At 38.7% G+C, this 27,867-nt stretch overlaps 1 protein-coding gene across 1 annotated transcript; it reads right to left on the bottom strand.

The window, feature by feature from the left end:
- Positions 1 to 371: 371 nt before the first annotated feature.
- Positions 372 to 27,867, bottom strand: LOC108439326 (von Willebrand factor A domain-containing protein 7-like). Its single transcript, XM_037538476.1, has 16 exons — positions 27,815 to 27,867; positions 19,024 to 19,247; positions 18,651 to 18,929; positions 18,410 to 18,503; positions 15,419 to 15,541; positions 14,951 to 15,137; positions 12,782 to 12,951; positions 11,148 to 11,260; positions 8,493 to 8,609; positions 5,982 to 6,200; positions 5,564 to 5,696; positions 3,776 to 3,928; positions 3,505 to 3,597; positions 3,157 to 3,425; positions 2,699 to 2,995; positions 372 to 2,417 (listed from the first exon to the last, which is right to left on the bottom strand). The coding sequence occupies exons 2-16, from the start codon at positions 19,240 to 19,242 to the stop codon at positions 1,932 to 1,934; spliced, it is 2,952 nt and encodes a 983-aa protein (XP_037394373.1). The 5' UTR covers positions 19,243 to 19,247; positions 27,815 to 27,867; the 3' UTR covers positions 372 to 1,931.

Below are 27,867 nucleotides of genomic sequence, written 5' to 3'. Positions count from 1 at the left end.
ATGTAACAGTGCTTGGGGGGGTTTATCCTCTGCTTGAGAAAAGATGTGAAGGTTTGCTTTAGCCTCAGTAGCAACTTTACTAAAAACAGATGGAAGGGAACTTCTAACTGACTGACACAAACTTACATTTATGGCTCTTGGCTGACACTCTTATCCAGAGTGACTTTCAATTTGATCAGTTTACACAGCTAGGCGCTAGTCGTGTTAGGAGTCTTGCCCAAGGACTCTTATAGTGTAGGGTGCTTGACCAAACATTGAACTCCAGGCTACAGTGTAGAAGACAGAGGTGTTATCTACTACGCTATCCAACCACTGACAAGCTCAGATAATTTCTTGTTTTAACGATTAAGAATTTACAGAGCCTACAGAACTTATATTTCTCTCTCTTTATTTTTTACACACAAACGATATGATGATATAACATGATTGATATACAAGGTTAACAGCAGATGTTTCCAGTGTGCATTGAAGAGATTAGTTCAATTGGTTCAAGGTTTCATATTTTACCATCACCACTTTTTGTTTAAAGAACATTTCTAAAAGATTCTTTATTAACATAACAAGCCAAGTTGCAGTGAGGGCAAACCTAACTGATTTCACAATTTACTGAACAAGGAAGGAGTACAGACTTACAAATTGTTCCATTATTTGTAATATCTTGAAATGGTTAAATGTGTGTTAACCTGTTCATCATGTGGTTGACATTTTATTCTGATCATCTGACCTATATTCTCAGTTGCTACTGAACAATTACACAGATACAGATGTTTATTTATTCTTGGGGGGGGGGGGGGTGAAGTAGGCTGGATTCATGGTTATCATCATATTTATAGCAATGTCTGGGACGTAATGCAAGCATTGTACACAGCATTTGCATTGGGCACCTCTAACTTATCTGTACCTGATATTTAAGAGAATGTGTTTAACCAAGCCTTCCGCCCAACGACAGCTGGGATAGGCTCCAGCAACCCCCGCGACCCTGAGGGAGAAGCGGCTTCGAAATTGTGTGTGTGTGTGTGTGTGTGTGTGTGTTTAACCGAAGTGTGTCATGTCTCTTTGTAGCTTGTTGATTGTTTGTGGTATATAAATTCTTTCATGAAAGCTTGCAATTAATATGTAAAATGAGGAACAGCTCAGCTCATTGGTCTTGTAGTCTCGTGGGACCAGATGTGATTTCTAATCAGAGGCAACTTTTCAAATTTTGGTGCTGGATTGTGGCAAACATCCTTGTGTACACCCCCTTCTAAAACCCAACCCTAAGTTCCTCTAGTCTCTGCAATCACTAACACAAGCAAAACGCTAATTAGTTAATGGCTATCATTAGCTGATGGAACTGTTTTTCCCCTGCAAAAGGTCTTTTCAGCCATGTGAATGGATGTTACATCCATTCGCCACCACCAACTTTGAGTTTCTACTTCATAAGGTGTTGTATTGGTTTAGAAAGTTCAGTCAGTTTCTTCCCACACTTATAAGACTATATACCTACCCACGACTCATGTCATTTAAAAACATATATATGTTGCAAAACAGAAGGATTAGACATGAAGACTGTATAATGAAATAAAATATACACATTATCATCTTCAGTTATACACAGATATAGCATAAATTAACATATCAAATAGTTGATCAAAGATTCATTTTCCCTCTTCCCTTAGTTAATTTGGCTCGATTCATACTGAGTAATACATGTGTGTGATTCAGTTTGACAGAGAAGGGTTTGTAATTATATTTTGGTAATAGCAAGAGAATCAAGTACCTTGAGAAAGTAGTCATGTTTTGGTTATAAGGAAAGACGGAAAATAAATTTGTGTACTCATTTCATTTATGTTTCCATTCCTCACACTGCATAAAAGCAGTACTGCTGCACTGGTAACACACCCTGAGTCTAAATGTGTTGATGGTAGGAAAACTCAAGAGTAATTCAGCCTTCACAGCTGCATGTACTGATAAAGTGAGGTGGTTCCTACAGTTAGCCAAAAGAGGACTGGCAGAAACAGATGGCCAATGGCACCATTTGTACTGGTTTGGATGGTGGAACCAGAGGTAGCGGCGGTTGCAGGTGTGGTGGCATTGGTTACGGTTTCAGTAGATGTAGCACTTGTGCTTTGTGGAACTGCAGCATTCAATGATCTGAAGCAAGTGCCAACGTTTCCCACTGCATCCACCACCACCAGTTCCACCTGTGGGGAACAGCAAGATGCGCTGTAGCTCGCCAGAGTGACATTCACTCCTCTGTCCAGGACAGTGCTGGTGTTCAGGGTGCCATTTCCTTGGTGTACGGTCACACTTTGGATGCCTGATCCACTTCCATCAGTCATGTTAGCAGAGAGGTCCCAGGAGGAGAGGCTGCAGTTACTTGAGCAGTTAGCATTGACGCTAACTATCTCACATACCGGAGGAGTAATGTCCGTTACCTTAAAGATACACAGTAAAGGCTTGTCAATTTAGCACAGTGATTCTCTAACCAGTCCTTTGGTGTCTTTAGATAGTCCACAATTTAGCTTTAAACCAGTTTCCAACTGGCTGAACCAAGCTGTTAAGAGCATTGAATACCTGGTACAGTCATGTAATCAGCTAGGTTGGAGAAAAAACATGGACAGGCTGAGGGATCCTGAGGACTGGTTTGAGATCTGTTAGCTTAGCAACACTAAAGATCTTCACTGTATTGACTATTAAATCAAATGCAAGCAGTTACCTGAGCAACAACAGAAAGCCGCAACACTGCGTAGTTGGAATCAGCTCCTCCAGGGGCTTCAGCTTCAATAGTCACAGTGACGTCACTTCCAGAGGGGGTGCTTCCAGGAACAGCCAGAGTTGCTGTGCCATTTGCACTGCCCCCATGCGCAAGAATCAGGGATGAGGGAACGTCAGTCATTACGAAACTTCGGTCATTACTGACTCTGATATTAAAGACTCCCCCAGAGCCATTGGTTGCCACTGTGAAGGGCAGAGTGAAGGTTTTCCCTGGTTCCATTGTTCCATTAGCTTGAGTCTGAGGACACCATGACAAGGAATAAATCCTACAGTCCAGTACATTTAAGCAGATGAAGTAATGAAGTACACACTTGACCTATGATGTTTTTTTTTTATCATTTTATAGTAAACAGTATCTTTGAGTCACTTTTAACACTTGAGTAAAAGTTGCAAACTCACTGTGACCATCACACTTGATGCTTGGAGCTGAGTTGAGGACTGTCTCTGAAAGAAGCCATTTGAAGCCTTAGAGGAGCTGCTCTCTCCAACTACACGGACAACAAACTCTCCTGTTGGAATGCTGCTGATTGTCACCAAGTATTGGCCACTTCCAACCTCTTGCAGAGTCCCATTATAAGATTTGGAACTAGATGCCTCAACCAGATCTACATCTGTAAGCCTCACGCTGTCCCAACCCACCACAGAGACCAGCAGAGTGATATTGCTGTCTGAATAGAAGGCAATAAATGAATGAATGCACAATTTAATCACAGCCAACTCATCAGTTATAGATATATGTTCACTTACTCGCTGTGGGCCTACTGTTCAACACAGCGTAGTTCGGATGAGGCCATTCAGAAAGTTCTATGAAGTTGAACAGGAAGTCAACCTCACTTTGACCTGAACAGTGAATAAAAAATAAGAGATCAATTTATGTTTGATATCCATTTAGTAATCTTTGTAAACTGTCTGAACATATTCAGAAACTACATAAACTTTATAGGTAAGCAGATGCCATATATATCATTTTTCTGAGCATATATGAGCAAGAAAGATCTACGAAGTGTGTTAATTTTACCAAGAACTTTGACGGTGTAGGGCTGCATTGAATTAATGCTGATGAGCCACAGTCCTGTCTGGTCTGAGACATTTGGATGCAGCGTGTGGAAGTTACCAACCTTCTCAATAAACCCCAAAACCCCACTTGGTTGGGAGCTGGTCTGTGAGACTCCTAGATTAAAATTAAAATGAAGAAAACAAAACACATTACCTGATCCAATACATGATTTGCCCTGTCTTCATGTCAGTGGAGGGTAGCTTTTGTAAGGGTTGTAGTCTCTTAGAAGGAGGGTTTGAGGGATTAGGCGCACCATAATAAAGGGTAAAATAGATCATTTTATGTAGTTAAAGTAAAAGTTCATTTAAGAAACAAAATGAATTCTTGCTTAATCCAAGAGCAGTCGATCAGCCTAGACATGATAGATGCAGTAGTTGATGTGTGCTTCATTGGTTTACATTGGGAAATACTAAGCTAATATTGCTGACAAACACTGGACTGTCACAGATCGCATCTCTGTAAATAATTGCCAAAATCTTAATTTGTTTACTTCAAAAAATCTTCTGAAAAGCAAACAAATGGAAATTGAGAGGCAGCAGCTCCGTCGAAGCCAGTCAGATTAGAAGATTTTTACCAATTAAAGCAAAAAGTTAAATTGATTGTTATTTCCTTGACTTCTTGTCTATGTGAGGTTAATTAAATTAATGTATTTCTAAACATATGAAAAGAGAAAGACCTTTGATAACACGGCTGATGTGCTTGACATGTTCCAGCTGTTGCTATTCTAAAAGTATAAACATGTTGGGGCCATTGAAAAAATTCTCTTTGGGGATGATGCCCCCAGATCCCCCTAGTACAGGCTCTAACCCCCTATGAATCTCAAGTGACTCCCCTGCTCCATACAATAACTTAGCGTCTCTGCCAAGTTACCTTACAGAGCAGCCGTGTGTTTAGGAATTCTTTAGTCATCTTATATGGAATAATGAAAAGGTGTAGGACTGAGGTAAATGTGGTTCCAGTTGTTCATAATGGTTGGCCCACCACTCAACTATGTGGAGAAACTCATTCTGTGTTTTAAACCACACTGAAACAAATGAAGATCCGGATGTGGTTTGAGTGGGTTAAGAGACGTATTTACAGAGATGAGATCGGTGACAATCGAAGTCCAGTGTTTGTTAGCAGGGTTAGCCTAGTGTCTCCCGCTCAAAACTAAAGAAGCAAACTTCAGATACTAAATGTGTCTTGGCTGATTGATTGCATCTGGAGTGAGTGATAAATCATGTTAATTAGCCTAATTTGATGATAATTCCCTTAAATATTTAATAAGTGGTCATCTTAATGTCTCTCTTGTTGTTAGTAATAATGTTAGTGGGATTAGTTTGGATTATGTTAAATCGCTTCCGTCTTCTGTGGTAACAGAGCTGGGGGAGTCCACTATGATGTTGGTTTTGGTGACCATGCGTCGTCTTCTGGGTATCTAAAAAACCCAAGAAATCCTGGGATTTCTTAATTGATAAAATGTCTGGTTTTAAACTTTGCTTTCATATTGACATTTTGCTTTCTACAGTCTGCCCTGTGCTGCCCTTCTGCCCCAGTGTTGGTGGTAAATACACCTCATCCTGTAAGTGGTAACATTGTGGGTTCTAATATTTGCACTCGTGCCACTTATTCACAAAACGTGGGACCTAAGTTGGAGTTTGTTTTCATTTGTGGCAGAAATGTATAAGATGCTTGCTTAGTTTTTGTTACAATCATTTATCAGAAACCAAAATTCTAACTAACTAAACGTTTCTTTTACAAACCAAGTACCTGAAGGACTAGTGATGGTGTAAGATGGAGAGTTGCCTGTGATGTAAATAGTCAGGTTTTGCAAAGTGGAGTCCACAAAGAATGAGAAGGTTTCCACTTTTGCTGGGTTTCTTACAGCCTGGAAAACAGTGACCTGAGGAAACAGAAATGCTGATTTGACTTATTTCTCATTTATCACTCTGAAATGAAATTAATTTGCACACAGAAAAAGGCTGCTTTCTGCATACAGTACGTGATGCATGTGTATGTAAAAGCTGCAAAACTGGGCAACCTTTCAAAGAAGGGTAGAGTAAAATCATTCAAAGGAGCCCATCAGTCAAAAATGACAGTGTTTATATTAATGTTCTGGTGATTAATTACCATTCTGTTAATAACATTTCTTCCTCTAGCTGCTAGTTTATTTGACTATTTAAATTACCAGAGAAGAGCTGGAGGCGTCGACTATGATGCTGGTAGCCTGGGGCAGCGTTGCTTTAGTGACCTCAATGGCTTGACCCCCAGAGGCCTGAGCCAGATCCTGGTAGACTTCATTTAATGGGCTGGTGAGTCGACTGGCGAATTGCTGTTGGCCATCTTGTTGTCCACCACTGCTCCGGCGGCGCCGAGCACTAAGAGCATTAGTCAGCAAGAAGCTCACCTTCAGTAAAGTAAAAAGAAATTAAAGTGATGGCAAAAACAATCATTCACAGAAATTCTTCTTACCCCAAATTTAGTGTCATTTATTCATCAAAGTTGTGTAAAAAAGGCAGATTTACTGAATTTAAAGGTGTATACACACCACTCTGCGCCTGATTCATGAGACTTAATCATGATGTGTAAATGAGCGGAGACTTGAGCTCAAGTAAATGATTATCTTCATACAGTCGTGCTTGAAAGTTTGTGAACCCTTTAGAATTTTCTATATTTCTGCATAAATATGACCTAGAACATCATCAGATTTTGATAAGCAAATGACCAAGTATAATATTTTTGTGTCATTTGTTTTGTTCTCTTTATCTACTTTTAGGACTTGTGTGAAAATCTGATGATGTTTTAGGTGATATTTATGCAGAAATATAGAAAATTCTAAAGGGTTCACAAACTTTCAAGCACCACTGTAAATCTAGTGCCAGGCTAGCAGCATCTTATTTCCATCTTATTGACATGAAGCACATTCTAATGCAGATACTTTGGTAGGGTGCCAATAAAACCTGTGAGCCAATGGCTATTCTCATAGGCACAGTATGAAGTCAAGCAGTGACTAATAGAATAGACAGTAGAATAATATGATTGTGTAGTGTGATTATTTTTTGCCATAAAAATACCATAAATCCTTGTTATTGCAGCGTATGAGATGGTAGCTCTACTCGCTGCGTTTTGTGTTTATTTTCTGAATGTTGCCAGTAATTTAAAGCAGAAAATGGAATAGTTGCAGCATATGTTTGTAGCAGTTTGCATGTCAGATACTGTAAGTACATTCACTTCTGTACTGGATACCATGTGCACAAATTATTAGAACACCAAACAGAACAAATGAGATGTTCTTCACTCAGTCACGTCTTTCACAGATATGCTGACAATAAACACACATCCTGTTATCAACTGACTTTTCACAAGAGAATGCTTCAATCAGATTTAACCACACGTCCATGTGGGATGCATGTGTATTTCCTCCTACGACTATTGACAGGTCTATTCTTGTGGTAGGTTTAGTGGCGGAGACAGAGCCATTGCTGCTGTCTGGTGGAATTCTGAGGAAGTTACCTTTTTACTAGAGTATCATTGTCTAAAAATGCATGTAATGTACAATAATAACATTAATGTAGTATAGCAGCAAGTAAATATACAAAAATATCATTAAAAAATGTAAGATGTTCCATTTTTGTCCGTAGCAAACTTTATTTTAAAGCAAAATTTATTTAAAAATAGTTGTGACTAATGTTCTTAAGAAAATAAAAGTCCCTTTTTCTGGGTGACTTCACTGTGCAGGCTTGTCTTTCTGTTGTGTGTGGCCGTGCACTGTAGGCCACTGTTTTAACCTCTTTTCTTTCATCATATTTTTTGATATTTATAGTTTTAGAAAGAGTGTGGAATATTCGTTGTAATAGTTATAATATCTCAAAATTGTTGTAACCTTAAACAAATCCACTCTTATTTGTCTATTTGGTTTACTTAGTTTTGGCTAGCTTGCTGAAGCACATTACATCATTACCTTGCTTTCTTTAACTTATGCTGTTTAGAATGATTTGCTGCTTTTGATTCTTTGTTGTATTTAGTTTCTAGTCTGTTATTTTAGTGTGAGTGAAACTGATACTACATTCAAATTTAAGAGAGCGATATTTATAATATCCAACACATGGCAAAGTTGTGCTCTAATGACGCCTGCATTCCCACTGGAGTCCTGCAGGACCCTCTGCAATATCCTGCAGCATGGGGCTAATTTTCAGTGTCATGTGGGGAGCGGGTGGTTAACCAGCACAGTGCTGGTGAGAGCGGGACAACACATACGTGTAGGGAAATCTCATAAATGAATGAATAGCCAGAATAAAATGATAATCACTTAATAATTGACATAAATAAATAAAATAAATGTAAAAAATAAATAACAGCTAAACAACATAAAAAAACAAATAAAGGCAAGTCTGACTTACAGTAATTTTTATCAAGACTGTTGCAGATGGAAACAAGCTATATAGGACTGCGGGCAGGAGTGGGACAAATGGTGCACATTTTCTGTGGTATTTTTGCAGCAGGACTGTAAAAATCAGTCCCACGAAGACGTTGACTCTAATGGTTACTCTTTTTCATAATTAATTGTGTAGGAGATTGTTGGGGAAGGCATTTTACTTCTGGCTTTTTTTCTGTCCTAAATGCTGTGTCCTGAGTAACTGGTTGACTTGTATCTGAAGGGCTGACTTGTGTGTGTCTCTGAAGATTATGAGGTACTCACTGAAGACTTTGTTCTCTCAATCAGTGCCAGCAAAGTGCTCTTCAACGATAAATCCTTCGCATCAGCATCCGTGAAAACAAAAATCTCAGTCTGTGGTGGTGAGCCTGTGAGGGCCAGCTGTGGAGAAAAGCAGACATTCACTTGTGCACAATGTTTAATTATTTAAGGCTACTTACCACAGCAGTTGGTTGGCGCAATGTTGAAGGGAAATTCCACCAGTTTTTCAAAAGTTCTGCACAGTTAAATTGGTATTTATTGTGAAATGCTACGTTTTCAGAATTGTAATGAGTCAGAATTGTTCACAGGGGTGGTGACAGGAACCAGACATCTGAAGAGTTGAATGCCTCATAAGCTCCCTCATAGAAAGTTATTACACTAAATGGTTATGAATACGTTGCCTAAAATCTTAGATATTGTTTTATGACAGTTTAGAGATGAAATTAAATACATTCTGGACCTAAAGAAAGCTTCTTATTACAGATTTACCACAATTTTACTATTAGCACTGCATATGAAAACTTGCAGCCATATTTGTGTTGTAGACATTGTAACTTTGTCTGGTTCCTATCATCACCACTGTAAAGAAAGTCACAGTAAGTTTCTCTAGAATGGAGCATTTTACACCAAACCACTCTGAATTACTTTGTTTACATCTCAGATACTTAATTACACAGTTATTTTGAAAAACCTGTGGAATTCCTCTTTAACATCTGGGTTTGAAGGAGGAGCTCTCTCAAAACATCCTAAAAAATTGACCTACTTAACCATCATTATTAATTTTATTAAGAGCTCGTAACTTCATAATCTGTCAAGGTGGGGACAACTCTTATAACAAATAAACAAAAAAGCCCTCCCTCAGTAAACACATTATAGAAATTAAGTTTTAAGTTGAAATTATTTTCATTTTAGCTAGCTCAAATGGCATGTAGCTATAATTTTTAGATGTTTTGGCACATGTGTCAGTCTTCCCAAGTCTAAGTTTCACCAACATTTATACATTTTACATTAGGCAGTAAGCAGTTTGATGTGATGTGTTAACAAGATCATATTTAAGCCATCAAATAGACAAAAAAGATTTTTCATAATGATTTATGACATTTATATTTGTGATGTTTTTAATGTCAATGATAAATGGAACATTAAATTAAATTAAAGCTCTGATTGTTTCTCTTTGTTGCTTCATTATGCAGAACTGTAGGCTTTTCATTTTGCCAACCCACCCCACAATATAAATTTAGCCATGAATGCAGTAATTTCAGGAAGCATCTCATTAAAAGAGTCTGGTTAAGGTAAGATATATCAGCTTTCATTTGCTGCTAGTTGAGTTGTATGGTAATGTATGGTATGCCTGGGATATACAGTAGAAAGTAGGGGGAGGGGGACGGGGCTGGAGCCTATGCCAGCGGTCACTGGGTGGAAGGCAGGATACACCCTGGACAGGACACCAGTCCACACACAATCACTCACACCCAGGGGCAGTGTAGCATGTCCACTTGGCCTAACTGCATGTCTTTGGACTGTGGGAGGAAACCGGAGAACCCAGAGGAAACCCACGCAGACTTGGGGAGAACATGCAAACTACACACAGAGAGGAACCTGTTTGCCTGGCCGGGGAATCAAACCCAGGCCCCCCTTGCTGTGAGGTGAGAGTGCTACCCACCGCGCCACCGTGCCAGGAATTATTCTAATGGAAACTGACCACTATAAAACATTTTACTTTGAACTTAGTCTTAAATATAAATATACTGTTTCAGTGCTCGCTAAGGCCTTCTTCAGACTGCCAGCCCAAGTCTGATTTTTGGCATATCCAGAATGTATCCAGATTGACTTTTGATAGTCTGGGCAGCAAAAAAAAACGTATGGAATTCAGATTTTTCTAATCAAATCCAAAGCACATTTGGAGGTGGTTTGAAATGCGATTCCAACTGTATTGTTTCAGATGTCTCAGTCTGGACGCTCTGGCTGCTTAATTTGGATTTCAAAGCTTCTTTTGCAACATGCGCAACACGATGAACAGCGGCAATGTCAAATCTGCCTCATCAGCATAGCTGCATTGTTACTGACGCCTACATTGTTACCACAGGACCCCACGCAGATAGGATGGTAATGTCTGGACACACAAATCCAGTCTGATCCAGTGCAAATAACAGTGCGGATATCAGAGCACCTTTTCAACTGTGTCTTAAAAACACAACAGACTGTTTTGTTTGCTGAACCAAAAACTTGAAGGCCAGTTGTAACCAGAATCCACTCCAAAATGCAACAAGCGGGCATTAAGTGAACAGTGCTTCTTCAACAGTCCAGAGTGGGTGTAACCCTTTCACATTTTAAATATCAACAATTATAATAAATAAACTTTAAATAAATAAAAAACCTCAGACATTTGTTTTGATTTAATTATTCTGAGAAAATATGTTGAAAATATTATCTTAAGACAATTAATTTAAAAAAATGCTTGTCATGAGGCTGTTTATCCATTATAGAAAACCTTCTCCTTTATACCTTATGTCCTTTTGCGGCCTCCGTATTAATGCCTTAATATCTAGAAAAGCATAATGTTGTGTATATAATATAAAAGAATGTGTCATCAAAGGAATGAGAAACTATTATCCCAAAGCACAGAGCTGAAACACCGCTGGACCCTGCTGTGAATACCTGGAGACCTGAGAGGCACATTTCTGGAATATCTCCACCACCATCAGCTGTAAGTGCATTGATTTTTCTCTTAAACACGTCAGGATCATTTGTTCTTGTCAGAGGCCCATAGTCTGAAGGAATGTAAAAGGAGATGGAACATATGAACATACACTGATTTTGTAGTGTTAAAAATGGTACTATATAAATACATTATTATTAGTAGTAGTAGTTGTAGTAGTAGTAGTGGCAGTAGTAATAGTAGCAGTAGTAGTAGTAGTGGTAGTAGTAGTAGTAGCAATAGTAGTAGTAGTAGTAGTGGCAGTAGTAGTAGTAGTAGTAGCAGTAGTAGTAGTAATAGTAGTAGTAGTAGTAGTAGTAGTGGCAATAATAGTAGTAGTAGTAGTGGCAGTAGTAGTAGTAGTAGTAGTGGCAATAATAGTAGTAGTAGTAGTGGCAGTAGTAGTAGTAGTAGTAGTAGTAGTAGTAGTGGCAGTAGTGGCAGTAGTTGTAGTAGTAGTAGTAGTGGCAGTAGTAGTAGTAGTAGTAGTAGTAGCAGTAATAGTAGTAGTAGTAGTGGCAGTAGTAGTAGTAGTAGTAGTAGTGGCAGTAGTAGTAGTAGTAGCAGTAGTAGTACTATCCAAAAGTCCAAAGTCCAAAAGCCAACTTTAAATAAATAGGGAGTCTATGTAGTTTCAACAGTATGCATCTGCAATATGCAAGTTTTGGCACCCTGGTGAAATTACAAATTTTGTCAATTTTCTAAGTGAAAATAAGTTAATACATCACACATGCAACAAACCTAAATATGACACATTTCTACATCTTTGCTGAATTTAATTTAATTTAAAACTAAATTAAAACGGGGCTTGTGCAGAAGCTTGGACATCCTTTCAGTCAGGCCTCTCAAAGCTTATGTGGCTAGGCTTCAATCCAAGTCAGGTGTAGGAAATTCCAAAGCGTAATGGATTATTTGACCTTTCAAAGCTCCCTGCTTGTAATTTTCACTGTCTGAAATGGCATTAAAAAGGGAGGTTAAGCAGACCTGTTGAAGTCAAACAAGATCTGAGGACTAAGAAAATATCTCTGGTAAAACTGCACTTACATTACACATACAGTCAGTTATACAGTGTTGTTGCATAAACATCATCTACTTGGAACAGTTATCTATGATCTCATCACAAAACACAACACAACACTTAATCAAGAGCTAGAAACCCTCTACAAGGAGAAGTGGGGGAACAAATCCTATAACAATCAGAGAAGGACTGTTAGCTGGATACAAGAAATGTTGAAGGCTATAATTTCAGGGGGTCTTACTAAGTGCTGACTGTAAGTGTGCCACACCTCTGCACATACCACCTTTTTATCTAGTTTTATTCTTTTTTTTCAAGGTGTTAAATTCATCAATAAACATTAATTGCACATAACAATTTGCAGAAGTATGTCATATTTAAATTGGTTACATGCAGAAATAGAGAAAACGTATTTTCGCTTATAAAATCCATAAAATGTGTAACTTGACAAGAGTGCCAAACATGTTCCATACAACTATATATAAGGAAGTAACACAGCACGTATTGTAGCTATATACATGTGACAAGACATACATTTTTAATGCACAAATGCCATTCAAGGCATCAGAAGTGTCTCACCAGGGTCATTAAATGGCACCAGGATGTATTCTGAGGGTTGATTTGCACTGCCTGTCTTACTGTTGATGATGGATGAAGTAATTCTCCTGACCTCAGCAATGTCATCAGACATGCTCCCAGTTGTGTCGATAACGAAACACAGAACTGAAGCCTGGGTCAATCCCATAAATCTGAGGGATAAAAATAAGCAACATAACATTCAAAGAACAGTTCAGAGACAAAGCACAGCTCATCTAGGGGTCAGACACTTTTTCACATTTGGCCAGGTGGGGCTGAACAGCAGTTTCGCTTTAAATGTAAACCTCATTTAAAAACAGCATTTGGTGTTTACTTGGTTTTATGTGTTTTATTTTGCTATCTTTGTCTAATCTTAAAATCAATTTGATCTAAAATATTAAAGTGTGACAAATATGCAAAAAGAGAAGAAATTGGGAAGGGGCAAACACTTTTTCTCTGCACAGTTACTGTCACATAGCAGAACAACGTCTACATGTTAGTAGATGCTAAATTTCCTTTGGGATCAATAAAGTATCTATCTATCTATCTATCTATCTATCTATCTATCTATCTATCTATCTATCTATCTATCTAAAACATCTGACATTAGTGAAAGACTTTAGATCCATGTCCACTTTAGATCCATGTGAAAAGCAGAATATGAGTCTACTCACATTCCACAAAGCTAATAAAGTTAGATATCCTGCTTACCAAAGGATGAAATAAGCTTCCTCAGAGAAGTAACATGATACTTTAGTTGGACATTTCACTGCAAGACTGTAATACGCAGACCCAGCATCAAGGGGTCATTTTTGGGGCAATACCCCACCAACCAATCCTCCAATGCCAGTATAAGCATTACTCATTCAATTAATTTCTCTTCTTTTTACCTTTTTGCTTCTTCTTCTTATTATTATTATTATCATTGGTAAAACATAATTGAAAATAAACATGTGTAGTCAGTAAAATATCAGCTGTACACATTTCCGAATGCAGTGTAGGAAGAAGTTTGTTTTTGACACCACCAGGTTCCCTTGACCCTGGGTTGTTCTGCTTCAGTGTAGGCAGATTCAGTCTCTCGGTCTCGTTTGGCTCTCTGTTCTTCAAACTGCTGCAGTTCATTTGTTTAAACTCTGGTTCATATTGATAAGGCTCTACAACACTGGAAACAGACCTCCTCGAGGTCCTCCGCTTACTCTGTCATTTCCCAAAATATGGAAGAAAACTGTAAAAATAAACTTTAAACAAAAGTTGCTTTTTGAACAGCTGTAGCTACAGGCTAGTAGCAGCAACAGCACATTAGCTTGCACACACTGATCTCAGTTGAGCATGCAGTTTTGAGACAAGACACGGAAATAGTCCAGAAGTAATAGGTTACACTAAAATATGTTGTAAAAAAAAACCACCACAAACCTCAGGTATCTAGCAACTCATTCATAACCATTTTGTGTAACGCGATGTAACTTTTATAGCCATGCAGTGTGTTGGATGTCTGTCTCTGTACATTTCTCCAAAAAGGCGCATTTACACCAAACCACTCTGAATGACTTGTTTACATCTAAATTAAGGAATTAAGGAATTTTGGAAAAAATTGGGAATTCCCCTTTAATTTTCTCAAACAGAACTCTGTGTTAATTGTAGGGTTTGGTGGGCATGTTTGAGTAGAGGAAGTATTAAACCGTGCTGGACACCAGCCTTACAGGACCCTTGAAATAATAGTACAGTAATAACTTCTTGGTGGTCATGCGGCCCAAAGAAGCTGCACGAGTTGCTTATTAGGCAGAGCTGGTACTTGCTGCACAACTGATAAAACTTTGTGAATTTCACAGCAACACTTCTTTAAAAATGATTCAAAAGTTTCCTCTGAACTAAATGAGATCATTTTGCATGTTTACTGATGAGTATACAACCTGTTCTCTGCAGGTCTGTTTAAGTTTCATTTTGGGAATCACTTCCCCCTTCGTGTCACTAGAAACACTACTGTTTATGGTTGGTTATATTGCACGTTATTTTGCGCTCAAACGAATCCTTACTTTCAATATGAACTGCTTGGTTCTTGGCCATTTTGGGCAGCAGGAGAAAATCTTAAGTGTGTGTGTGTGTGTGTGTGTGTGTGTGTTTCATTCATTCTTTCATTTCATAAATCTTTTTACCAGTAAGTTGCTCTGATACCTAAGAAACTGTGAATCTCCAACCGCTGCCCTGATGTCCTCCAGTAGGTCACTGGTAGCAGCAATGGCTACCTTCACTGCATCCATGTGTTGGTCACCATGCTCGGAGCTTAACGTGTCCTTATTGATACCACCTTTAGGCTCTGTATAACTCGTCAAATCGAGGGCTCCTCCATGGCTGCACTTTCCTTAAAATGAAATAAAGGAAAAAAACATTACATATACATCTGTTTTATCATTCAAGATCAGTTTGACTTGTAACACTTCTTCCCACAATGTACTGGTGTCAAATCAGGACCATTGCTGAGGATTGTTAGGAACCAAGTACTATCTACATTTTGGTGTATGATTGTGGTGTGTGATGTTGGGAACTAGGACATAACCAAAAATCATCCAGAGATCTACAAACGTTTCTATACCTTCATTGTCCAGCTACAAAGGTTGTGCATAAAACTATTCACTGAAGCACCTTTAGGTTTCTTAAAGCTGAAGGTGTTAAAGTATCCTGAGGTCAGTTTCTTCTGCCTAAGGACTGTCTCCAAAATATTTCCTTTGCAGTTACTTCCATCACAACTCCTGCATGTTTCTGAATCTGGTGAATAAAAAGAGGATTGTGTTAACCAGGGTTAAGCAGTCATATCAGTTTACATTTGTTAGTTATGAAAAAATCATCTAACCACCACTGATTCTTAGTCTGCCTGTACATCTGACAGGCTTTCTGCCTGTGTAGTTCTGGGGTCGTCTTGTATGATATCTATATAATTCATATGCATTATTCTGCCTGTATTTATGGCTGAAGCAGGATCGGAGGGTTTTTATTTTAGTGTAATGATTGTTTTTTTTTATTATTTCAGCAAATAAACACTAATTGTGCATTAATTGTGCAGAGGCGTGTTCTCTGTAGCACATGTGTTTACTTATTTTGGCTTAGAAAATCAACAAAACATGTCATTTGACTAGAGGTGCTCAAACATCTGCATGCAACAGTATATCTAGGGTCTGGCAGATCATTTCATGGATTTTCATGAAAAGTACAAAAAAAAAAAATCTAATCATCCACATAATATTTCAAAGATGTTTCAAAAATGTTTTTTCAATTAATTTATACATTTTTATAAATTCATACATTTTCATACATTAAGTGCTAATTGACATATTAAAACCTAGTTCAACATAAATATTTAGAAATTCAAAAAAGTTTTAGAATTATATTTCACTTTAAATCTTCATGTTAATAAATCCCCACAATAAGTTAATTAATTATCTGGTGATTTAGTTGTCAGTCAATTTTCTTTGAGGTTTGATCATTTTTTTAAATAATTTTTTGCTAAATTTAGGTTTTATGCAATATTCTCAGAATTTCATGCCATGCCATGACTTTGAAAGAGTTTCCAGAAAAACCTTTTGGAAGAGTTTTTGACCCAGTTCATCATCAAAAGGAGCTAATCTTTCTAAATTGTTCCTGAATATGGACAATTATATCTCATTAAGAAGTAAAGAAATAAAGATGTGCTATCACTCCTTCATGATCTGCGTCTATCCTTTTTGAGCAGTAAAACATGAGTTCATTTCTTGTTGTTATTGCACTCAGTAAATGTCCTGCTTTAATTGAATTATTTCATGAAAATTCTTGAAGTACCTTGCCAGACAGTACACAAGTCAGTGTGAAATGAATAAAGTATTTGAAGAGAAATTCCACAGATTTATATTTTCTATTTGTGTCACAGACATTGTGATGTCTAATTCCCTATCACCACCACTGTAATGAAATCAGAATCATTCAATTCAACCATTTCACATCAAACCACTATGAATGACTTTGTTTACATATTAGCCACTGAGTTTGGCAGAAAACTTGAAAAATCACTGGAATTCCCCTTTAAAGTATGAACAGTCATGACCTCACATGAGGAACTGTAAAACCTCCACTCCTTACAACGTACAATTCCAAAAAAGCTGAGACACAATGTGAAATGCTAATAAAGAAAGCTTAGTTAAGATTGGTAATCTGTGTTTAACGCATATGAAATTGAAAATGGTAAAGCAAAATATTTGAAGTTTTACCTTATGAACTTCATAGGTTTTTGTAAATATACACTAAATTTGTTGTTCCAAAAAGTTGAGAAAGAAGTATGTTTACCACTGTGTTACATCATCTTGACTTTAAACAGCTCTAAATAAACGCTCAGGAACTGCAGATACACACTGATTCAGTTTAGAAAGCAGGATTTCTTGCCATTTTTCAGGTGAACAACTCTTTAGCTGTGCAACCGTAAACACTGCTGTCATATTGTGAGCTTAAAAAGACACACACTTTCAATTGGTGACCTCAGTAAGGTCAGTCTAGCACTTGCACTCTCTGATTCAGACGCTGTGCTGTTGGAACATGTACATAATGTGGTTTAGTGTCGGCAGGTTGAAATAAGCATGAAAGGCTCTGAAAAAGACGCTGTCTAAAAGGCAGCATATATATGCAAAATCTTTGAGCATTAATGGTGCTTTCACAGATGAGCACATTACCAGCTACTACCCCCCATACCATGGCAGACTGGCTTTTGAACTTTATGCTGGTAACAATCTGGATTGGTACATTTTTTTTGACCCAATGTTGGATTTTATTGCAGTGCTGTCTGAGGGGTTGAAGGTGACAGGCATTCATTCATGGTTTGCAGCCTTTTCCTTTACGCACAGTTTTTGATGATATTATGCACTCTAGAGGGTGATATGCTGGTAATCAGACAGAGCTTGGGGCAGAGAAACATTTTTTTTCTTTTAATCTCTGATGGTTTCGGGTGAACCATCTCCCATATTAGTGGGAGCTTGATCGTTGGTGGCTAGCATCCTAAGAGAATCATCACTAGCCATTGCTGTCTGCTGGGGTTCTTTGAAATGTTTAGACATTTTCAGAGGCATTACAAACCCATGAATTGCAGTTGAGGGCTGGTGATTTTCAGTGAACATGTAAAATTCAATGAGAGATGGTGAGAAAATTAAGTTTTAAAAATTTAGCACAGAGGAGATTTGGAAAAATGTTCTACTCCATACGCTGCGTTCTAGGATAGGGGTAAAAAGAAGAAATGGGATTGGGCCTTAAACTTCTCCTGCCTCAACTTTTTTTGGAATGTGTTGCAGGAATCAGTTTCAGAACATATTTAGAGTATATTTATAAAAAAAAAATTTTTTTTTTAAATGTATTTTTTGCTATGTTCATTCAAACACTGGTAAAAGTAGACTATAGAATCGCTGTTTTCTATTCTATTTGTGTTCTACCTACTGTCCCAACTTGTTTGGAATAGGGTTTGTAGAAGTGCACAGTCAAAGAGAAATGGGAAATAAAGGGAAAATTCAAAATTCAAAACAGAAAGCATCATGCATACAAAATAAAGGAACAGTTCAAATGAAAAACACACTGACAAACACACACATGTACCAACATAACAACAACAGACTTGTGTTTTACCGGCAATGTTCTCAATTGAGCTGCTGGGTTTGATCAGGTTGGGATACGGAGTGTCGTTTCCCAGCTCTATCCAATTGCTGTGACTGTAGAAATCCTTTTTTGACAGACATGTACCGATGTCACAAACAATGTTGGAACATGACAGAATTGAAAGTTACATTAATTGTGGTCTTTAATATGAAGCTTTTTATCTATTTATCTCAAAATGTAAAATGTGATGTGATGTAATCTGCTCCCATACCTGTAAAGTGTGCAGGACTTCACCCAGCTTTGCTCTGGCAGCTTCATAGCTCTGTTCCCTTACACTTGCCTTGACAATACTGACTCCTGAGGTGATGAGATCCCGTCCACGCAAAAAGGTCTCATCATCAAAGTGGTAAATAGGATTAAAGAAGTAATGCCATGGCAAGTCCACCGCAGCATTATTTTCGGTAATTTTGTCAATGCTCCTTATGAAAGCTTTGGCTGAAGCAGATGAGGAGCAAACTGCTGCCACTGACCCTTCTGTCAGGGTTTTTGGCTGCAGGGAAGAAAGACATGGACACAGTAAAAATACATTTTACATTAAATAACTTGAAATACTAATAGATGAGGCTGAATTTTTTTTCCCTCACCATTACAAAATCTCTTCCCTGACTGAGTGCTTGTGATCTGCAGAGCTGTACTGTTGTATTTAAAATTGCGACTCGGGATATTTCTTTATGAGTCACTGATGAAGATGAGAAAAAAGGATAGGCAAAAGGCATGAAAGCCCAAGTCTGACTTTGCATGAGGAAGACCACCAGCAAGAAGCTGATAGATGTTCTGATTGGCAAACGCATGGTCACCATCATTAAATCTGTGATGAAAGAAGAACATTGGCATAGTGAAGAACATCTTCAAGAAAGATACAACATGATTTTCTAGTGTGCTTACGTGTGTATATCGCTGTTGTTGGAAGAAAACCTTGTATCTCCATTTTGGTTGTTTTTCAGTTTTCGACATTATTTGAAAATGCCTGTTGGCCTTTACATTTCATGTAAATTTCATGATGAATAGACTAAAAGAAACTGACTTGGGTCAATTCTGGTTCCACTGACTTACATTCAATGTAAAGTATGTTTTTACTGTCTCCTGTAAAGTTACCATTTTGGAGATACAAGGTTTTGTTCCGATAGCAGGATTACATATATTTATATACACATTATCCCCCCCTCAATTTTTAAAAAAGATGGAAGATATACAGCACAACTCAAAAATTCTACCTCATATGAACACAGCCCTTATCTCAGTATTGCTTAAGCCTGGCAAAGACCCAACACGTCCCTCTAGCTATTGCCCCATATTACTTATTAATACAAAATAATTAGTAAAGCACTGGCTAACCAGATCAAAACAGTTAGGCCATTAATTATTCACCCAGACCAGACAGGTTTTATTAAAGGACGGCACTCTTCGGATAATTTGTGCAGACTATTTAATCTGATTTCCATCAGCCAACAATGCAATTTAGATGTCATAATTACCTCGTTAGATTAGAGAAAAAGCATCTGACAGAGTTAACTGGAAATTTCTTTTTACTACATTGCAGAAATTTGGAAATCATTCATCTAATGGATCAGGACATTATATACATCACCCATGGCTACAGTCACTATTAATGGGCTCACCTCCCAGAGTTTCACACTGCACAAGGGGCACTAGACATGGATGCTCGTTGTCTTCATGTTTATTCTCAATTTTTATAGAACCACTAGCAGCAGCAATCAGACAAAATAGAAACATCAGAGGTATAATTACACAAAACACAAAACATCAGCCTCTATGCACATGTTATACCTAAAGGATCCATGTTCAGGATCAACTCTCAACAAGATTCTCTCGACAACAGCACTTAGGAATACATTTTCCAAAATATCTAGCTATTCAATCAACTGGAACAAATCTATAGTTCTGCAAATCTACAAAGGTGGTCATAATGGTGTACCCCAAACTCTATTCCCTGCCTTCACTGTTGACAGCATTAAATATCTAGGCATTACTATATCCTCCGAACTCTCAAAGTTGTTTACTCTTAATTTCAAACCACTGCTGAAAATGATAGAGAAGATCTACAACGTTGGATGCACTTACCTATTTCATTACTTGGTAGAATAGCAACTATGAAAAATGTCAATCCTTCCAAAAATAAATGACCTATTTACAATGACACCTGTTCAACCACCCACTAGCTGGTTCAAATCATTAGATTTTGCAATAACTACCTTTCTTTGGAAAATAAATAAAAAACTGCAATATATACACAGGGTGAGTCAAATGTCACAGGACACAGTTTAGTCTTATTTTATGCCTTCACAAGCCTCCATGATGCGATGCTGAAGGTGGTGTTTGTTGCAGATTTTCTCAGTATACACAATTTGTTTCAACTGACCCCAGAGATAAAAGTCGATAAAAATTAAATAAGATAAAACAGTGTCTTGTGACTTTTGACTCACCGTGTATATATATTTATCTGGACACACCCTGAACAAAAATATCATTCATGGTTAAAAATCGAGCCGGAAATCTGTAAGGAAATATCTGTATCAGACCTTTCATTATTCCATTCATTAATCTCACAATAAAACAGCATGCATGTTCCTGCATTGCTGTCATGTCCACAACTCTGAGGGCCTGATGGAAAATGCTCAACATTACCAATTGCACCTTTGCACCATGTAAATATACTCCAATTTGGCATAATGTAACGTATGAGGCATTGGGGGAGGATGCAAGTGTAAGTTGCTTTTATTTACACACAATGCAGAGGGCACAGGTGAGTGGGACAGACAAATATTCAAAAAAAGTCAATGAAACCAGAATTTTTTCCAAGTCATTTGGGACTAGTCCATTCATCATGAAATTTACACACAATGGAAATAGTAACAGGAATTTCAAATTATCTCAAAAACCGAAAAAAAAACAACAAAACTGGAAATACAGTATGAGGCTTTGCTCCAACAACAATATAATATATATATAATCTTTGCTGTCCAAAAAAAACCTTGTATTTCCATGTTTGTCAATATAATATTTTTCTACATCATTTCACGCCAGCTGTCCTTTACATTGTGCGAATATTTCATGATGAGAGGACCAGTATAAATGCTCTTTACGTTAACTTACTATAAAGGATGAATGGTTTACCCTTCTCCTGTAAAGTTATATACAGTGGGGCAAAAAATAAATTCATACATGGGAATCAAGTTGAAATTACGCCAATACTCCTTTTCGTCATTGTCCATTTTATCAGCTCCACTTACTATATACAGTGGGGTAAAAAAGTATTAAGTCAGCCACTGATTGTGCAAGTTCTCCTACTTAGAAAGATGAGAGAGGTCTGTAGTTTTCATCATAGGGACACTTCAACTATGAGAGACAATATGAGAAAAAATGAGAAGAATTTATTTGTAAATTATGGTGGAAAATAAGTATTTGGTGAATAACAAAAGTTCAACTCAATACTTTGTAACAATCTTTGTTGGCAATGACAGAGGTCAAACGTTTCCTGCAAGTCTTCACCAGGTTTGGACATACTGTTGCTCGTATTTTGGATTTGGATTTTGGAATTCCCATTTCTCCTGCAGATCTCCTCTAGAACAGTGATGTTTTCGGGCTGTCGCTGGGCAACACGGACTTTCAACTCCCTCCACAAATTTTCTATGGGGTTGAGGTCTGGAGACTGGCTAGGCCACTCCAGGACCTTGAAATGCTTTTTATGGAGCCACTCCTTCGTTGCCCGAACAGTGTGTTTGGGATCATTGTCATGCTGGAAGACCCAGCCACTTTCCATCTTCAATGCTCTCGCTGATGGAAGGAGGTTTTGGCTTAAAATCTCACGATACATGGCCCCGTTCATTCTTCCCTTAACACGGATCCGTCATCCTGTCCCCTTCACAGAAAAACAGCTCCAAAGCATGATGTTTCCACCCCCATTCTTCACAGTAGGTATGGTGTTCTTGGGATGCAACTCAGCATTCTTCTTCTTCCAAACACGACGAGTTGAGTTTTTACCAAAAAGTTCTATTTTGGTTTCATCTGACCACATGATATTCTCCCAATCCTCTTCTGGATCATTCATATGCTCTCTGGCAAACTTCAGACGGGCCTGGACATGTACTGGCTTAAGCAGGGGGACACGCCTGGCACTGCAGGATTTGAGTCCCTCTTGGCATAGTGTGTTACTAAGGGTAACCTTTGTTACTTTGGTCCCAGCTCTCTGCAGGTCATTCATTCTGGTGCAGGTCTACAATTTTCTTCCTGGTGTCCTTCGACAGCTCTTTGGTCTTGGCCGTGGTTGAGTTTGGAGTCTGACTGTTTGAGGCTGTGGACAGGTGTCTTTTATACAGATAACGAGGTCAAAGAGGTGCCATTAATACAGGTAATGAGTGGAGGACAGAAGAGCTTCTTAAAGAAGAAGTTACAGGTCTGAGAGAACCAGAAATCTTGCTTATTTGTGTTTTGTTTGTGTTGTGGGTTCTTTAATAAACACACAAGTACTTGAAGAGAACTGGCTTTATCTGTTAAACTGGTTGCACCTCATATTACAGGCGTACATTCTGAACTGTGTTCCTTGCTCATTAGCTCTGTATATTCTAACACTGGGCTTCTATAATGCACATGCGCCACCTATCTAGCTCATAGGGAATTACATCACTCAGGATTGTCAAACAATTGTTCATATCGTTACATCTCCCTTCTTTAAATAAAAGTACTATACTTTTAAAATGATAGCTCATGCACATTTAAACCATATGAACTTACTTTAACCTAACTGTTAATCTATAGTAATTAACTTCCTTTAATCAGAAAATCCTTCAACTATGTAAAACTATATTTCAAAATGCTACCTCATCCTGACTGAACTACTATACTAAATCTGTTCAATCAGTCTCTCTGGTGGTCTTATAGTCCTTGAAGATCTCTTGAGTGATCGTCCTGGACTCGGATCAGGGTCTGGACTCGGATCCGGAACTGTTGCCTCAAATGATGGATTCTCTGGATGCTGATGTTGCTCGGCTGCTTCATCAGACTGCTGATCTGCTTTGGCTGGCCCAAGGATGTCACGGCGATTCCTTCTCAGCACCGTGCCATCTTCTGTCTGAATGTTGTATGATCTTGGTTGAATTTCTTTCAGGACAGTTGCTTTCTGTGACCAGGTGTTGGCCTTGTCTTTGAGTCTCACTTTGTCACCAGTATGCAGTTCAGGTAAGTTCTGTGTTCCTCTGTCATAGTAAAACTTTTGTTTTGCTTTCTGCTGTTCTTTGTACCTCTTCACCTTTCCTCCCTCCTTTGTTTTCAGCAGCTTTTCCTGAATAGGCAGGTTTGATCTCAGTCTGCGTCCCATGAGGAGTCTTGCAGGTGACATACCACACTCCAGTGGCATTGTGCGGTACACGAGCAGGCTTTGGTAGTAGTCTGTTCCACTGTCCTTAGCTTTGTACAGCAGTCGCTTCACAGTCTGGACGGATTTTTCAACTAGGCCATTCGACTGTGGGTAATGCGGACTCGATGTTGTGTGCACAAAGTTCCATTCCTCAGCAAAGCGTCTGAAGCACTCACTGGAAAATTGTGGTCCATTATCTGAGAAGACCTCACTGGGCACACCATGTCTCGCAAAGATGGCTTTCATGGCTGTTATTACTGCCTCTGCTGTTATAGTATTTAGCCTACTAACCTCTGGATATAAGGAATAGTAGTCTGTCACAACAATGTAGACTTTTCCAGCACATTCACACAGGTCAGCACCTACTTTTTGGTATGGTCTGTTGGGCACTCTGTGCGGTTTGAGTGGTTCAGCTGGATTGCTTGATTGATATCTCTGGCATGTTGAACAATCAGACACTTCATTTGCGATGTCGTGATTTATCTGTGGCCAGTACATCCCCTCACGAGCTCTTTTACGACACTTTTCGATTCCAAGATGCCCTGCATGAATCTTCTTGAGCATGTCATGTCGTAGACTCTTTGGAATGACGATCTTGCTGCCCTTGTAGATGATGTCATCAACTACAGACAACTCTGCTCTGCAATTCCAGTATTCTGTTATATCAGGTGAACATTCTTGCTTTGTGTTGGGCCATCCATCTTTGATGATTTGACATAATCTTTTCAACGTTTGATCTTTGTTTGTCTCTGTTTTAATCTGTTCCATTTTGGCATCAGAAACAGGTAAGGCACTTACGATCATATCCACATATGCATTCACATCATCATTTATGTTGCTGCTCACCGGTTCCTTTGGGTAAACTGCTCTTGACAAGGTGTCGGCTGTGTACATCCGCTTCCCTGGTGTATACGTCACTGTCAGCGAGTAGCGTTGAAGGCGAATCATCATCCTCTGGATTCTCAGTGGACAGTCATTGAGTGGTTTTTGAAACAGGGCGATCAGTGGTTTATGATCAGTTTCCACACTTATTTCTTGTCCTGACACGAACTGGTGAAATCTCTCGCATGCATAAGTTATGCTCAACAGCTCCTTCTCTATTTGTGCATAACGCGTCTCCGCTTCTGTCATTGAACGTGATGCATATGCAATGGGTTGCCATTCATCGAACAGCTGCAGAAGAACAGCTCCTAGTCCACTTTGTGATGCATCGGATGAGATCTTAATGGGCTTAGCTGGATCATAGAATCTCAGTACTGGTTCTAGAGTAAGCCGTGTCTTCAGGTCTTTCCATGCTTTTTCATGTTCATGACTCCACTCCCATTCTGTTTTCTTATCCGTTAGTTGTCTCAACGGTGCCATGCGTTCAGAGAGGTTGGGTATAAATTTTCCCATGTAGTTTACCATTCCGTTGAATCTCTGCATATCTTTCTTACATTGTGGCCTTGGCATGTTTTCTATTGCTGTCACTTTTCTGGGATCAGGCCTAACTCCCTCACTGCTCACTATATCCCCAACAAATGTCAGCTCTTTCACGCCCAGCTGGCATTTCTCTTTGTTCAATTTCAGGTTTGCTTTTCTAGTTGTTTCTAGGACACTTTTCAGTCTCTTGTCGTGCTCAGCTTTTGTACTACCCCATACAATTATATCGTCCATGGATGTGTCTACACCTTCCAGATGCTCATAGATCATATGAATTGTCTTATGGTACACTTCAGGCGCTGAGGCTATGCCAAATGGTAGTCTCAAGAAACAGTATCTGCTGAAAGGGGTGTTGAATGTGCACAATTTTGAGCTTGCATTGTCCAATTTGAGTTGCCAAAATCCAGAAGACGCATCTAATTTGCTAAAGTATTTTGCATTGGCGAACTGTGACATTATTTCTTCTCTCGTGGGTCATTTGAAGTGTTCGCGCTTTATAGCCCTGTTCAAATTTCTTGGATCCATGCACACTCTAGGCTTGCCATTCTTTTTGTTCACAATGACCAGAGAACTCACCCAGTCAGTTGGTTCATCAATTCTCTCGATCACTCCCAGCCTTTCCATCCTGTCCAATTCTTCTTTCATGGGCTTTTGAAAAGCAAATGGCACTTTTCGGCATGGATTGATGACTGGAGGCACTGTCTTGTCAACTTGGATCGTGTGCTCTCCAGGAAGACAGCCTAGCCCCTGAAACAGATCCTTGTACTCTTCCATCAGTTCGTCATACTCTGTATCTGCATTTTCCACTGCTAGCACTCTTTTCACTAGATTCAGTCTCTCACAAGCAGCTAATCCTAATATGGTCTGCATGCTCCCAGCTGCTACTATGAACGCCAGTGTATGCCCTTTGTCTTTGTGTGTCACTTTGACCATGCATCTTCCTTTCACAGGTATTGTTGCTCCGGAATATCCACTCACTTTCACTTTTGTTGCATGTAATTTAGGTCTGGGTCTGATTTTATTAAACACAGTCTCTGACATCACATTTGCTTGAGCTCCTGTGTCTAATTTCATCACAATGTTTGTGTCATTCACTTTTAGGGTCAGCATCCAATCTTTCTTGTCTGTATTTTCTTCAGTTACTACATCCACATAGAATTCCTCAGAATCACTCTCATCCACTGTATGCACTTTGCTCTGTTGTTCCTGACTCTTGCACTGCCTTGCATAATGGTTCTTTTTGTTGCAATTATTACATATTTTACCATACGGGGGGCATTTTTTGGGAGGATGATGCGTGCCACATCGACTATAAGCTTTTCCTTGCACGTTTCTGTGCGCTGGTTTCGTTTCACTCTTGACGTCGGGAGCGCCGCTTTTCTTCCTCGTTGCTCCTCGTTCTTCTCGTCTCACTGCATCGACGTTGCAACTCTCGCCGACCAGTGCTTTTGCTTGCGTTCTGACCGTTTCCGCCGCTCTGCACATAGTAATTCCTCTCTCTAAATCCAATTTTTCCTCTCTCAGTAGCCTTTCTCGTAGACGATTATCTGGAATTCCGCAAACAAGCCTGTCTTTTATCAACTCGTCTGTCAGTCCTCCAAATTCACACGTCTTGCTTCTGTTCCTCAACTCGGTTACATACTGATCAATTGTCTCTCCCGTTTTCTGAACACATGTAAAGAATCTGTGCCTCTCAAACGTGACGTTTCTTTTTGGGATACAGTAATCCTCAAACTTCGTTAGTATTTTGTCCAATTTCATTTTGTCATCTTCTGCGTCAAACTGAAAGTTGTTATAGACTTCAAGTGCATCTTCGCCCACTACATGTAAGAACACTGATGCTTTCATTTTTTCGGGTTGATCGTCAGCACCAATAGCTGATAAATACAATTGAAAGCGTTGCTTAAACTTCCTCCAATTCTCAGCCACATTACCTGTCAGCTGCAGATTAGGTGGTGGTTGTAGCGCTTGCATCTTTGGTTTTGTTATGCTCTTTCTCCCGCGGAAAACAGGCTAACAATCATCGGTTGACTTAGCGTGCTATGTTCTCACCGGACTAGCAAATAGCTGTTAATGTCGACATTTCTCCTCAAGTCCATCTTCTGACACCATGTTTTGTTTGTGTTGTGGGTTCTTTAATAAACACACAAGTACTTGAAGAGAACTGGCTTTATCTGTTAAACTGGTTGCACCTCATATTACAGGCGTACATTCTGAACTGTGTTCCTTGCTCATTAGCTCTGTATATTCTAACACTGGGCTTCTATAATGCACATGCGCCACCTATCTAGCTCATAGGGAATTACGTCACTCAGGATTGTCAAACAATTGTTCATATCGTTACAATTTGTGGGTGACCAAATAATTATTTTCCACCATAATTTACAAAACAATGCCTACAATGTGATTTTCTGAATTTTTTTCTCATTTTGTCTCTCATAGTTGAAGTGTACCTATGATGAAAATGACAGACCTCTCTCATCGTCATATATGTATATATATATATATATATATATATATATATATATATATATATATATATATATATATATATATATACTAGAATGTGAAAAGCATACCTTGAAGCTTGAGTCTTCAGATCACAGACGTGGACTTGCACTCTGCAAAGGAC

Source organism: Pygocentrus nattereri, chromosome 5 (genome assembly GCF_015220715.1).
Source record: "Pygocentrus nattereri isolate fPygNat1 chromosome 5, fPygNat1.pri, whole genome shotgun sequence".
Lineage (NCBI taxonomy): Eukaryota > Metazoa > Chordata > Actinopteri > Characiformes > Serrasalmidae > Pygocentrus > Pygocentrus nattereri.
The sequence above is the reverse complement of the archived record's forward strand: the minus strand, read 5'-3'. Positions and strand labels throughout refer to the sequence as shown.

Excerpts from the sequence above, each read along its gene's own strand:
- LOC108439326 (XM_037538476.1), bottom strand. The coding sequence starts at position 19,242 with ATGATGGTGACCATGCGTTTGCCAATCAGAACATCTATCAGCTTCTTG. Across the intron at positions 18,504-18,650 it reads AAGTCCTGCACACTTTACAG|GATTTCTACAGTCACAGCAA; the intron begins GTATGGGAGCAG and ends CTGTCAAAAAAG. Across the intron at positions 3,426-3,504 it reads GAACAGTAGGCCCACAGCGA|ACAGCAATATCACTCTGCTG; the intron begins GTAAGTGAACAT and ends CCTTCTATTCAG.